Source organism: Gracilinanus agilis, chromosome 3 (genome assembly GCF_016433145.1).
Source record: "Gracilinanus agilis isolate LMUSP501 chromosome 3, AgileGrace, whole genome shotgun sequence".
Classification (NCBI taxonomy): Eukaryota; Metazoa; Chordata; class Mammalia; order Didelphimorphia; family Didelphidae; genus Gracilinanus; species Gracilinanus agilis.
Window position 1 is genome coordinate 164,205,244 of NC_058132.1, and position 13,776 is coordinate 164,219,019.

General features: G+C 35.5%; 1 protein-coding gene across 2 annotated transcripts; it reads right to left on the reverse strand.

Annotated features, from left to right (window-relative positions):
- Positions 1–438: 438 nt before the first annotated feature.
- Positions 439–12,783, reverse strand: CHEK1 (checkpoint kinase 1). Of its 2 annotated transcripts, XM_044666180.1 has the most exons (12): positions 12,719–12,783; positions 10,482–10,705; positions 8,634–8,698; positions 8,468–8,537; positions 5,615–5,803; positions 4,942–5,046; positions 3,607–3,702; positions 2,485–2,593; positions 2,122–2,299; positions 1,699–1,830; positions 1,395–1,496; positions 439–651 (listed from the first exon to the last, which is right to left on the reverse strand). In XM_044666180.1, exons 1-12 carry the CDS (start codon positions 12,781–12,783, stop codon positions 556–558), a joined length of 1,431 nt encoding a protein of 476 aa, XP_044522115.1. In that variant the 3' UTR covers positions 439–555. The 2 variants fall into 2 exon arrangements, with proteins under 2 accessions (XP_044522115.1, XP_044522116.1); XM_044666181.1 differs by lacking the exon at positions 1,395–1,496.
- Between the last annotated feature and the right edge of the window lie 993 nt (positions 12,784–13,776).

Genomic DNA, 13,776 nt, shown 5'->3' on the forward strand with positions numbered 1-13,776 from the left:
ACCAGGTTTACATACTCAGAGAGGCACTTTTGAAAATTTAAGTTTAAGAATGTGAATACATTTCACCAAATAAAGATTGCTTTACTTTACATATTGATGAATTTATTTCCCTAGCCAAAAATATAGAAGTTCTTACTAATACATTCAGGAATTATGGTGTCCAGAAAAGTCTCAATTTTTTTTATCATGCACATACTAGTATGATAAATGAACTTATTTATTCTCAAAATTTGGTTTGTATACAGTCAATCTCAAATTCAACAAATGTTTGTTGAAGAACTTCTTGTCCAATCCTTTCCCAAAGTTTTCTTTACAAATCAAATATACATGCTTATTCTTTGATACTCTGAAAGATGTGTTTCGATATGTTTCTATGTAAAAAAAAATTTTTTTAAACAACAAGAATTAGAAGAACTTGGTTGGGAAAGGAAAGAGACAACTCCTCAGGAATTGTTACTTTAGATTTGAGGTCTGTAAAACAGTGTAAGCTTCTCTTGGAAGGATAGTGTCAACATAGCAGCACTGCATTCACTGGGCCTACCCAGCATGTATGGATCATGTGGCAGGTAGCCATACTTTCTGGCTGCTTACCACATCACTCAGCTTCCCTTTAATCTTCAGGAAATGCCTCTTGAACTCCAGTCCATCACCCTATATAGAAAAGAAATAAAAGAATTGAATGTTTTTTAATTGCAGTAAGCTATATCATAGAGTCTAACCTTCTTTAGTAGTAACAAGAAGCAAGTGGACTTAAGACATGGTATATCCATGCCCTTTTTCAGTTTACATTAGAAAGACAAAAAGTGCTCATAGATGGAGGCAGCTACATGGTTAAACCTGATATGGTCTCCAACTTCCTCATTTAGAAATACTGTGTCTCTTACACTGTGAGTATATTGTCAATTAAAAAACACTGGCCTAGGGGCAGCTGGGTAGCTCAGTGGATTGAGAGCCAGGCCTAGAGACGGGAGGTCCTAGGTTCAAATCCGGCCTCAGACACTTCCCAGCTGTGTGACCCTGGGCAAGTCACTTGACCCCCACTGCCTACCCTTACTAATCTTCCACCTATAAGTCAATACACAGAAGTTAAGGGTTTAAAAATTTAAAAAAAAAAAAAAAAAAAAAAAACACTGGCCTGGTAAAGCACCAATACAGTAGAAGTCTAATTTTTCTTATATTTAATCCAAAGGAAATTAATTCCTGGATATGCCAAAAAAGATCTCATGTTTCGTTTTATGAGTCATTTTGTCTCCCAACATAGGCCTGAAGTATAGAATTAAAGTGAGACTAAATATCATAACGTGACCAGTGTTTTCCTTCCACCTTCTTTGAAATTGAATATATTCTTCTAACAGATCAAATATTGCAGCTGTTATTCTATTAGAATAATGTACCTTAGATAGCCGGAAGTCCACTAAGATCTTCTCGTCCATTTCTACCAAGTTCACTTTGAAAATCAGTTTATTGTTTCTTCTATCAGTGGTTGATACTGTGACCTAAGATAATAAAGTTGTCAACTTAGCAATAAGTAGAACAATTCAAACAAAAACATGTGTTCTAAAGTATGCTTTGTTAAGTCTTTAGGATAAGGCCAGATTAACAAGGGAAGAAGTAATGGCAAGAATAGTCTGAAACTTCTCTTCATTTAAACCCTTTTTTTAACTTCAGGATAAAATGCAAGAGGGATTGAGACCATACCTGATTCATACAACTCTTCTTCCAGTGATACCCTAGTTTCTCACAAGTTTCCTTCAGACAATGATAGGACTTGTCAGCATCCAATTTGGTAAAGAACCGTGTCATCCTTTTGACTAAACGCTGCCAAGGATTCTACATATGAGACAAAAGATATCTGAGCAAATGCAGGTTGACAAAAAAATCCCTCTTATAATTATTGTCTCTAATCTTACATTCAATATTTTTCTTTAATGATGGTATTAAACCTATCTATATCAATACATCCTTCTCTTAACTTCCCTAAACCTGCTGCCAAATCAAGAGAAGTGAAAGCTGAAACTTGAAATAGCTCAACACAAACTATGAATGAGAAAGCACAATTAGTTTTCAAGACAATGAAAAATGGAGACCTGAAACAAAATAGTTGAAAAAATAAATCTCTACCTGTGAAGAACCTGGGGTGCCAAGTAATTGACTATTCAGCAGCATGTGGTCAGGACACGCAGGTTGCGAGAAACTGATTCCTTGTACCAGTTTATCAATATAAGAGGGACTAGTGTCCCACAAAGAAAGACCAGTTCTTGGCTCTGGTTGAGAGCTAGAGTACTTCACTTTTTCTTCACTGAAGTATTAAGAGAGAAAAAATTATATTCATAAACAAAAGGCATCAAATCTTTCTTATCCAACACCATTCTATCCTGACTCATTCATTAATATGACTATGTAGTAGAAAAAAATTTTTTAATTCTTTTCCTATAAGTCATTTTCACATGTAATATCCCATTCAACAGAGTTTATAATTCTTACCTGTGAGCACTATTAACAGGCGAGAAGTCCAAATTTGATTGTATGTGCTTAGAAAATCCACTTGGGGAATCTGATACTCCTCCTGAAGAAGCTCGAGGTCTTTTTGCACCTATAAAAGAACAGTCAAGAAAAATCAAAATTTTCAAAGGTCCTCAAGCAATCACTAGTGTAGAAAATTTTTTAAATACTCTTTTATCTTTTGATTTCATTTTATCCACTTCTTAAATGGGTTTAAGATAGCAATAATAAAAATCTTAAGACTTGAGGTAACAAGTTGATACTTATAAACTATTTTAAAATTGTACATGTAGAAAATCAATATTTGATAGTGGTTTTTCCTATATAATTTTACTGAGAAATATGTTAAAGTCTTCAACTCACTTGAACTTTTTAAGCTGGGTATTTCTGCCTCAAATTTTATTTACATATATAGATCTATATACACACGGTATATGTATTATATTGATATATTTCTCTAATATACCATATAATTATATTATATTAAAATGTGATCATGTATAATATATTGATGAATATTAATTTTATATAATATGTATTATATAGTAACATAAATTATATGTCATATAGTAATAATAATAATAAACACATAACATATCCACAAAGGTCAATGTGATTCATACGAATACAAAGTTTTTTAACATCAAATACTGCCATCTCTGGTGATAGCAAAATAATGCTCTGTGAAGATAGCAACATATCTCAGGATTCAGAACTTAAATTAAGAAATTAGTTTATGCTATATATATTTGCAATAAAAGTAAAAATCTGCCTTATCCAATTTTCTTTGGTAGACATGAAAATAGCCCTAGGAAAACTCAAGCAAGAATAACTACTTCATAGAAAAAAAATGGAAAATCTAATTAGTTACATTAAAGAATTAATATTTATAAAAATAAGTTGAGAGTAATACCTAGAGGTAGACATTATAAATGCCTGTTAAGCCAATGAGCCTTTTTTCTACCAGTCTAGTTTATCGAAAACAGTAGAATTTTACCAAAATTAACATTCTCTCCTAAAATTAAATATATTTCATAACAATCAATTTATGACATAAAAATGAAAAAAGAGTATGTTATTTTATAACTCTTTCAAGGGCTTTACCTTTCTTAAGTACCTTAGTATACCATCTGTCTTTTTTAATATCTGTTATTGTAATTCTTGATCCTGGATTCTCAATTAGAATTTTATGCAGCAAGGCTGGGGAAGAAAAAAGTTAAAACATCAGCCATGTAGATCAAAGAAATCCACTTACTTGTAGCAGCAGGTACCTTCCCTATTTCACTTCCTTCTTTTTGGAAGATTAGTTCTGAAAAAGGATCATGTCTACTATTATACTACAACTTTTTTTATGCTGCTTTCTACCTTTAGGACACTAACTCCAGGTTCTCAATTTTCAGCAAATAAGATGAATGCTAATCAGAAATCTTTGAAAATTACCTACAGACATTTACAAAGTCATAAGGCTCACAAATCCATTTCCAATTCAAAACTCATCTAGTATTTTTTTTCTTTTAAAAATTCTTATTTTACATCTTAGCATTAGTATTGTGTATTGGTTCTGAGTGAGATAGACTTAAAATGTATTATTCTCAGAATGACATTCAGCTTGCAACCCCATATTCTCAGGGCAGAGGTGCCCATTTGGGACCCCAGTTGAGAAGGGGATATGAAGGGCTAGTTTGTTGCCTTTTGCTAACTGTTCATCTAAAGGGCTTCAGGACAAGGGAAAGGAACTGATAAGACACAGAGGACCCAATTCAAGGGCAATAAATCATTCATTTACTTCTTTATCTCTTAGGATGTTAGATGTAACTCTTCTTTTGTGTATTTTGTTATTTTCACTGTTCTCTGAACATAGCTCACAAGTTTAAGATTTTATGTCACAGCTTTCCCCCAAATGGAGCTGTAACAGGACAAAGAGAAGTGAGGAGGCGGCAGAAAGGGGGTTGTGCGATTAGGGACCCTATATATTGATTCTCTGAACTTAAACAATTTGCATTCTGGGCACAAAGCCCTTTCATGAATAAAACTGATACTTCTTCACTCTTGTTCTCCTACTCCAGTTTGTTTATCTAAGTAAGTGGGGCATTCCTCGATTGTTTTTTATCCCACACAGTTTGAAGGCAGAAGAGAAGTAAGGGCTAGGCAATGAGGATTAAGTGACTTGCCCAAAGACACATAGCTAGAAAATGTCTGAGAAATATTTGATCCCAGGACCGCCTGTTTCCAGGCCTGGCTCTCAATCCACTGAGCCACCTAACTGCCCGTCATCTAATATTTCACAATTTTAAATTCATTCAGTTATAGAAGCAAAATGAGTCTTCATATGGCTTTTTACAGAAGAGCAAAAAGACCTATATTTTAATTAAAAGTTATTTTCAAAAGAATTCACAAAGAACAAGACTTTATTCCTCTTAAACATAATAGTTCAGTTACCTAATGGGGCAGAATCAATTTTCTTCCAAGGTGTGAGATATGTTTTTTTTTCTTTCCAGTCACAATACTCCTGACAACTGTCACTGGGTTGGTCCCATGGCAATTCTAAAACCAAAAGAAGTTATGCTATTTAAAGTGGTCATGTTAGGTAACTATTACAGATATTATTAAGGGAGGAATGAACAATTCTTAAAACTAGTAATAGAAAATTTCAACTTAAAAAAATATAACAACAAAATATCACTTTCAAGGATCTCTATAACAGAATACTGCCCTCATCTTTTTGGTATTATGATTTACCTAAACATGATTTCTGTGGCTTTAGAGAAAAGCAAAAAAAAACAAAAACAAAAACAAAAACAAAGTTTCACATTGTTGCCATCTTTAGCATTATAAGTTCCAAATACTGCTATAGATGAAAGAGTAATAACATAGCAGAAACCAGACAAGTGGCTTTTAACTCTGCTACTTCTGATCTTGCACAAGTTACATGTTATCTCCAGGATTCATTTATAAAACAAAGATGTAGGAAAGAACCCATTACTTTCTCCACAGCCCTGAGTAAATACTTTGTACTACATAATAACCAATATAATAACTCAATATAAATGTTTTGGCTTAGTTGAAATGATTCAATATATGGGAGTTTAATCACAAACTGCATAGCACTTACCTCCAGCCAGCATTGCAGTAAGTACTATTCCACATGACCAAACATCAACTGGTTCTGCATGGAATTCTTTCCTCTTAAGCAGTTCTGGGGCAACATATGGCAGAGTGCCACACATCTTATTTAATAAACGTTCACGATTATTATGCCGAAACACGGTTGCTAAGCCAAAGTCTGAGATTTTAAGATTATCTAAAACAGAATGAAAAAAGGTCAATTCTGGGCAAGGCCTTGTCTTGTGAGAAATGTAACATTTTTTCCCTTATAAACTTAAATCAAAAACTATCAATAAGAGCATGAGAAAGTGTTCTAAATCTCTAATAATCAGGGAAATGCAAATCAAAACAACTCTGAGGTACCACCTCACACCTAGCAGATTGGCTAAAATGATAGCAAAGGAGAGTAATGAATGTTGGAGGGGATGTGGCAAAACTGGGACACTAATGCATTGCTGGTGGAGTTGTGAACTGATCCGACCATTCTGGATGGCAATTTGGAACTATGCTCAAAGGGCTTTAAAAGACTGTCTGCCTTTTGACCCAGCCATAGCACTGCTTGGATTATACCCCAAAGAAATAATAAGGAAAAAGACTTGTACAAAAATACTTATAGCCGTGCTCTTTGTGGTGGCAAAAAATTGGAAAATTAGAGAATGTCCTTCAATTGGGGAATGGCTGAACAAATTGTGGTATGTTTTGGTGCCATGTGAACTGGAAAGACCTCAAGGAATTGATGCAGAGTGAAAGGAGCAGATCCAGGAGAACACTGTACACAGAGACTGATACACTGTGGTACAATCGAACATAACAAGACTTTTATACTAGCAGCAATGCAAGGATCCAGAGCAAGGCTGAAGGACTTATGAGAAAGAAAACTAGCCACATTCAGACATTCAGAGGAAGAACTGTGGGAGGAGAAGCACAGAAGAAACAGAAGAAAAACAACTGCTTGAACACATGGGCTGTTGGGGATATGATTGGGGATATAGACACTAAATGACAACTCTAGTCCAACTATCAATAATATGGAATTAGGTCTTGATCAATGATACTTGTAAAACCCAGTGGAATTGTGCATAGGTTAATTGTGCATAGGGGAGTTAGGGAGTTTGGGGGAGCGGGAAAAAACATGAAATATGTAACTAGGAGAAAATATTCAAAATGAAAAAAATATTAAAAAAAAATAAAGGCCTCCCAGAAAATCGCAATAAATGAAAGAAAAACTTGAATATTATGGTATAAGAGGAAAAAGTAACAACACCAGAATTTGTGAATACTATCAATAAGTTTCTATACCTAAAAAAATAAATAAATAAACTTAAATCAAACAGCAAGCCAAAGAAGGTACATAAGTCTTATTTAAAACCTTTATCCTTTTTAAAAAAAATTTTCTTTTAACCTTTACCTTCCATCTTAGAAACAATACTGTATATTGGTTCCAAGGCAGAAAAGTGGCAAGGGCTAGGCAATGGGGGTTAAGTGACTTGCCCAGGGTTACAAAGCTAGGAAGTGTCTAAAGCCAGATTTGAACCTAGGATCTCCTATCTCTAGGCCTGGTTCTCAATCCACTAAACCACCCAGCTGCCCTCAAACCTTTATCCTTTAACAAAGCAAAACCAAAATTAATAAGAAAGCAAAGAAAATATTCTGGCCCCATGTCTCCCATTTCTAGGTTTGTCAAAAGTTGTACTAAATTTGGCTATTTTCTTTATAAAAATATAATAGTAGTTAGTACCTTCTGGTTTGCTGATTATACTCTGCATCACTTCATACAGATCTTTCTACATTTTCTCATTCCAACAGAATACCCCTTTGAACAGAGAGGTTATTTAACTTTTGTCTCTGTATTCACCAGCACCTAACACAGTGTCTGGTAAAAAGTAAATGCTTAATAAATGCTTATTGAGAAATTCCTTGTATGTTCTACTTTTTATAGAATTATATAATATTCCACTGCACTAATATATCAAAATTTACTAAAGTATTTTCCAGTTGTGGCTTATTTAAGCTTTTTTCTAATTTTTTATTATCATAGAGTAGCCATTACTATTTCTACATAGATAGATCCTTTTTTCTTTTTTTAATAATACTTTAGTGATTTCAGAAAATGAATTAAAATTGCTTCATGTTTTTCTCTGTTATAAAACATTTTAAGAAAAAAAATTTTTTCTTAAGTTTGAACAAATTTACTTTGGGGGGTGCAGCTGGGTAGCTCAGTGGATTGAGAGTCAGGCCTAGAGACAGGAGGTCCTAGGTTCAAATCAGGCCTCAGACACTTCCCAGCTGTGTGACCCTGGGCAAGTCACTTGACCCCCATTGCCCACCCTTACCACTCTTCCACCTAGGAGCCAATACACAGAAGTTAAGGGTTTAAAAATAAAATTTAAAAAAAAAATTTACTTCTGGGTTCAGCATCTTTTTTGACAAGATATGTTTTAAAAGTATTACATTATTCCAGATTAGTTCAGCATCTTTTTTGACAAGATATGTTTTAAAAGTATTACATTATTCCAGATTATCGTGTTTCATCATTATTAAATAAGTGATTTTCCTAATTCAAATTCTGTGTGATCTGAGTTCTTTTTTTTAATCTGAAAATTTTATTTAATTAATTTAGAATACTTTTCCATGGTTACACAAATTCATGTCCTTTCCCTCCCCTCCTCCCACTCCCTGATCTAAGAGTTAACTATATAAGTACAGAGTTAAGGTAGTTGGAATACATTTACTAAAGATATAGTTTGCCATTTGTTAGATGAAAATATCAATATTTATCCCTTACTTAGTCCTACTGCTTTCATGGTTGAAAAAGAATATCATAATGAAAAGACAAACTTTCATGTAATAAATAGCTTACCTCTTTCATCTAGTAAAAGATTTTCAGGCTTAATATCTCTATGAGTTATTCCAATACCATGAAGATATACCTTGGAGGAAAAAATATTAAAGCTCATTTATTATTTATTCTTCATTTGCACTAAAGAATGAATTCAAATAAAAGAAGAAAAGTGGACTCTACCTACCACCCCTGCCATAAGCTGATGGAAGAACTTCTGAGCATCTTGTTCAGGCATACCCACATCAGGCTCTGAAAGTGTTAATTTTGATAATTTAATAACCAGTCATCAATTTCAGAAACAAGTATCACTTTTAAGATTGAACCAGTTAGCTACCTCCTGCCTCATAGCAAAAAACTGGGGAACTGATAGGAAGAAACATGGCATACACTATCAGACATGGTCTTTGTGTCATGTTTTTGCTTCCACAAGACAGTTCAGTTGGCACTTTGACCATTTGTCAATTTTTAAATCATGGTTTGAGTTGGAAATTAATAAAGGATAAGTTCTTAATTTTTAATATGGTAGCTTTAGATTTTACACTTACATCCACAGAATGGATTTCATTAAGTAATATTTGATCATAGAATAAGGGAATCTTAAGTGTTAAAAAGGGATTATTCTAGGAGGCAGCTAGGTGGCTCAGTAGATTGAGAGCCAGGCCTAGAGATAGGAGGTCCTAGGTTCAAATTTGGCCTCACACTCCCTAGCTGTGTGACCTTGGGAAAGTCACTTAACCCCCATTGCCTTTACCACTCTTCTGTATTGGAACCATTACACAGTATGGATTCTAAGATGGAACTGTAAGGGTTTTAAAAAAAAAAAAAAGAAGAAAGGGATTATTCTGTTCTAACCTCTAACCTAAAGCGGGAATGATTGTTTTCAAGGATAGCTATCAGACTCCATCTGAATACTTCTAGAAAGACCAATTCTCCTAAAAGTAGTCCATTTCATTTTTAAGTAGCTGTAATTGTTATCCTAATTCCATTTTCCATCAGCATTTATGTTTGGTTTGACTTCAGGGAGCACTATGCCCAACCCAGGATAGGCTGATCACCAGAAATCTAATCATCATTTTAACTGACTCAGTATTTGACACTCAACACTTTCACAACTATTTCAGTTGCCTTTCCTCTCTGACTGGAGGGTAGAATAGTAAACGCCTTCCCAAGTTTTCCTATATGGAGAACTGGGATCTGAATTCTCCAGTTAGCTCTCCATTTTCCTCAGTAGCTCTATTTGGTTGATTCCACAGAGTATCATTCCCCTAGCCTGCTTTCCTATGGTACTCACTCCTTCCCTTCTTCCTTTTGTATGTGGTCTTCCTGTATTAGATTATCAAATCCTCAAGGACAGGCATTATCTTTCTTTTTCTTATTTGAATACCCAGCATTCAGCACAGTACACTTAATGTTTACTGAATCAAACAATTAAAAAGTTCTTTGTCATACTGAACAAAAATATTTTTCCTTATTAAGTTTCATCTAGTCTTAATCCTATCCTATAAATCTAAAAAAGTATATTTAAGTCTAAAATATACAACTGACTAAAGTCCTCAAAAAACTTCTTTGGTAATCATGAACAACTTGTATAAAAATTAAAAAGACTACAAAATCAATTTAGGAATAATTACACAAAGCTAGAATTTCTACAACACAAACAATGATCCATTTAGGCAATCAAGCTATCTGACAGTTATTAAGGAGACATATATAATGATTTCCCATAACAATTATTTCTCACAAACTTAACAAAATGACATTAAGCTTAATTAAGATCACACACAAATTGAAACAGCACATTTTGGGGTATAACTTCCTAGTAGTAAACATAAATTATTATGAAAATACAAAACAAATATTAATGCTTATTTAAATATTTCATCCCTGGAAGCCACATTCTATGGAGAAGGAATGATCAAACACTAAATTAAATATAGGCTCAGAGACAAAAAAAAATTTTTTTTTATTAATTCATTTAGTAGTTCCAATATCTTAAATCTTTAGAACTTAAATTGGTCACCATTTTCCATACCTATTCGGTCAAAGAGTTCTCCTCCACTGCAGTACTCCAGAAACAGATACTGAATATTGCCTTCTCGCCGATGACCATAGAATTTCACTATGTTCTCATGATTTAACATTTTATTGATGCAAATCTCTTTCTTAATGTTTTCTGGACAATCTATGGCACGCTTCATGTCCACAATCTTTACTGCAACTGCTTCTTCTGTTCGCCTATTCACAGCAAGCTGAACTCTATAAATTAAGTAGAAAAGAATCAGCTTTATCTTTTTATAAATGTTTAAACTTTTAAATCATTTATTGCTTTCACTGCTTTGGTACAGTGTGTAATGCAAAGATGCAACAAAAGCCATCCCCTTCATTCCTCTCCTATCACTTCAATCACCTTCAACCCCCCCTTATTAGCAAGGATTAAGAGAGTACCCCAACTTTATTGACAACGAGTGCTTGACACAAGGTAGACATTAATATATATTGACTGAATGATTTGGGATACTAATTTTCTGATTATTGGTAAATGAATATGCTTTCTGTGATAATTATCTCTCTTAAAATTTCAAATTAAAACAAAAACCTATCATAATGACTTTTGAGAAATGCTTGCTAATTTGAAAAAAAATAGTTCAAAAACTGCTTTAATCCAGACTAATTTCTTCCCCCTCCAAAAAAGTAAAAAGGTTTTTCTTTTCACCAGGACATCTTTCTCACTTCTTATTATGCGCATGGGCTACTTAAATGGTCCACAAAGATAGCCATGTTAGGCACACAAAGGTACCAAAAGCTTATTAAATTTGGATAGCAGGATTCCTAGGCCTTACTACCTATATTCATATATTTCATAGATTTAAAAGAAAAAGCTAAGTGAAAGAAACCATGATGGTTGAAGTTCCCTTCCAACTCTTTGCAAGTAGAATGTTAAAGCAAAAAGGATAAAAAAAAAATGAAAAGGCATACATAAAGGAAGAAAGGAGTCACCATTTTGGCTTACTTTTAGTTGAGAAAATGTTTTGGTTTTTTTTTTTTTTACTCTTAATCTCCAAATCCTTGACCTAGAGAGTGTGCCTTGGTGCAAGAAGGTGCTTAATAATGTGTTTTGATTGACTGACCTGGAACCTTTGGCTTCCCTAGGCTACCTCTGACAAAATAGTACCATCCTGGCAGTGGTATTGTCATAATGAAAGTGCTTAATTTCTATTATACCTTATAATCTATACTGGATGGTATAACATATCTAAAACAAGAGATTACAATGTTCCTTCCAACTTTAGTATTCTACAACAGAACCCAGAGACATATTGGAACGTGCAAGAAAGTGGCCATGCTGCTAAAGAAAACATCACAATACTATATGTAGGGAAACTTCTGAGAGTTTCTACAACAGGAAATGTTTTTGTGATAATTGGAAAAAGGAAGAAGTAATAATTAAATTTATTCAAAATTAATAACAAACCTAAAATTCAATCATCTAAACCATTAGAAATAAAATAAATAAACACATAGAAATGGATCCCTGAAAGCAACATATTGACAGAAACCACAAATTAACATTATCTATGTTGTTTTGTATTTTTTTATTTTGTTAAATATTTCCCAATTACTTTTTAATCTGGTATAGGGCATATTCAGTAATTGCCTCCCAGAGTGTGACCTCTCTAACCTAAACTACTAGGCCAGAATTCGCTGTAACAAGCACCTAAGAAAATCACAAACAGTTGCCATGACAAGAACTCTAATCTCAAGAGTCATTAAATTTGAGATTATTACATCAGGTTCTGCTATTTCTAACAAGTCTTAATTTTTATTACCTACCACATTAAGTGGAGCAGCTTGGTGGCACAGACCCAGAGTCCCAGGCCTAGAGTCAGAAAAAACCTGAGTTCAAATCAGGCCTCAGACACATATTAGCTGTGTGTCCATGGGCAAGTCACTTAACCCTGTTGGCCTCAGTCACTTAATTAACCCTGTTGGCCTCAGTTCCTCATCCAGAAAATGAATTGAAGAAAACGGCAAGTCACTTCAGTAATTTTGCCAAGAAAACCCCAAATAGTGTCACAAACAGTCCTGCAGGTCTGAACAACAACCCAAGTAACTGTTGAGTATCACATAAAAGATTAAATACATTGAGCACTATGTAAACTGGCAAGAACTTAGGTCAGCTCTCTTAAAGTATGGAAATCTTAGAAGGCATTATCTACAGTATCAAGTTGTGCCTATTAAAAGATTTAGGACAAGAGAGCTCATACTCACTCTCCATAAGCACCTTCTCCCAGGGTTTGCACCAAATCCCAGTCTTCCACAAAGGGCACAGCCATGGCTCTACCAGCACCTGATATTAGACATACGTGGAATAGTTACATGATTCAGAATGTCAATGACCAGCTTCTCTACCCCCTGACCCCTGCCACCTTTAGCATCGCTGACTCTCCAATCTTAAACTAAAAAAAGTCTCAATTAATGTAAATTCTGACCTCCGCAGCAATTTACCCAATTAGATATATCCATTTATTCACCAAGGAACTCTGGAATGCCTTAGTGGATACAATGCCAGCCTCCAGTGAAGGAAAGACCTGGGTTCGAGTCCAGCTAACTAGGTATTTAAAAACTCGAGCTACGTGTTAAAAATGAGTAAATGGCGGAACCTGCAGTTTCCCGATAGGATGAAATCACGGGTCACTCCTCCTCTCTCAAAATTCAAAAAGGGCGCAGTGGGGGAGGGAAGATTAAGAACCTTGGGTTTCAAGGTATAATCCTAAATTCTGGTCTGGTTTACCAACTGTGTGGCCAAAGGCAAGACCCTCTCCATCTCCCAGCCTCGGTTTCCCGATCCATAAAAAAGAGAGGAGTGGGCTTAGATGAGCTCTAAGATCCCTTCCAACTAGGTCATACCCGGAGATCTACAGGACCAGCCCGGGTAGGGAGTGAAGGGGGGAGGGGGGCTGAGGGCGGGGTCTGGGGGAGGGGAGAAGAGGGGTGAAGAGCTGCTCCTCCTCCTTCTCCTCCTCCTCTGGCCTTCGCTGCGCTACCCCCCAGCTACACTTAAGTCTATTCCCCGCCCGCCTGCCGAGCCAGAGGCCTCCAGCCGGGCCCAGACGAGTGGGCGGACGCCCCCGGCCCAGGGGCCGGCTCCAAGCGCTCCTCCGCAGGCTCTTCTCACTCCTGGTCAACCTCTACCTGCGCCTCACAGCTTGAGCCTGAGCCAGAGTCCGCTGAGCCCGCCGCTGCCCCTCCTCACGGAACCAGCTCTGGCCCGAACCCCAGGGACTCCGCCCCGCTTCACTCCTCCCAGCTCACCGAAAAGCAGCCGC

What these genes read in the sequence shown, in the direction of transcription:
- CHEK1 (XM_044666180.1), bottom strand. Translation starts at nt 12,783, where the DNA reads ATGGCTGTGCCCTTTGTGGAAGACTGGGATTTGGTGCAAACCCTGGGA. An exon ending in ATCAGCTTATGGCAGGGGTG is followed by an intron (nt 8,538 to 8,633) that starts GTAGGTAGAGTC and finishes TTTTCCTCCAAG; the next exon opens with GTATATCTTCATGGTATTGG. An exon ending in TACTGCAATGCTGGCTGGAG is followed by an intron (nt 5,047 to 5,614) that starts GTAAGTGCTATG and finishes TTTTGGTTTTAG; the next exon opens with AATTGCCATGGGACCAACCC.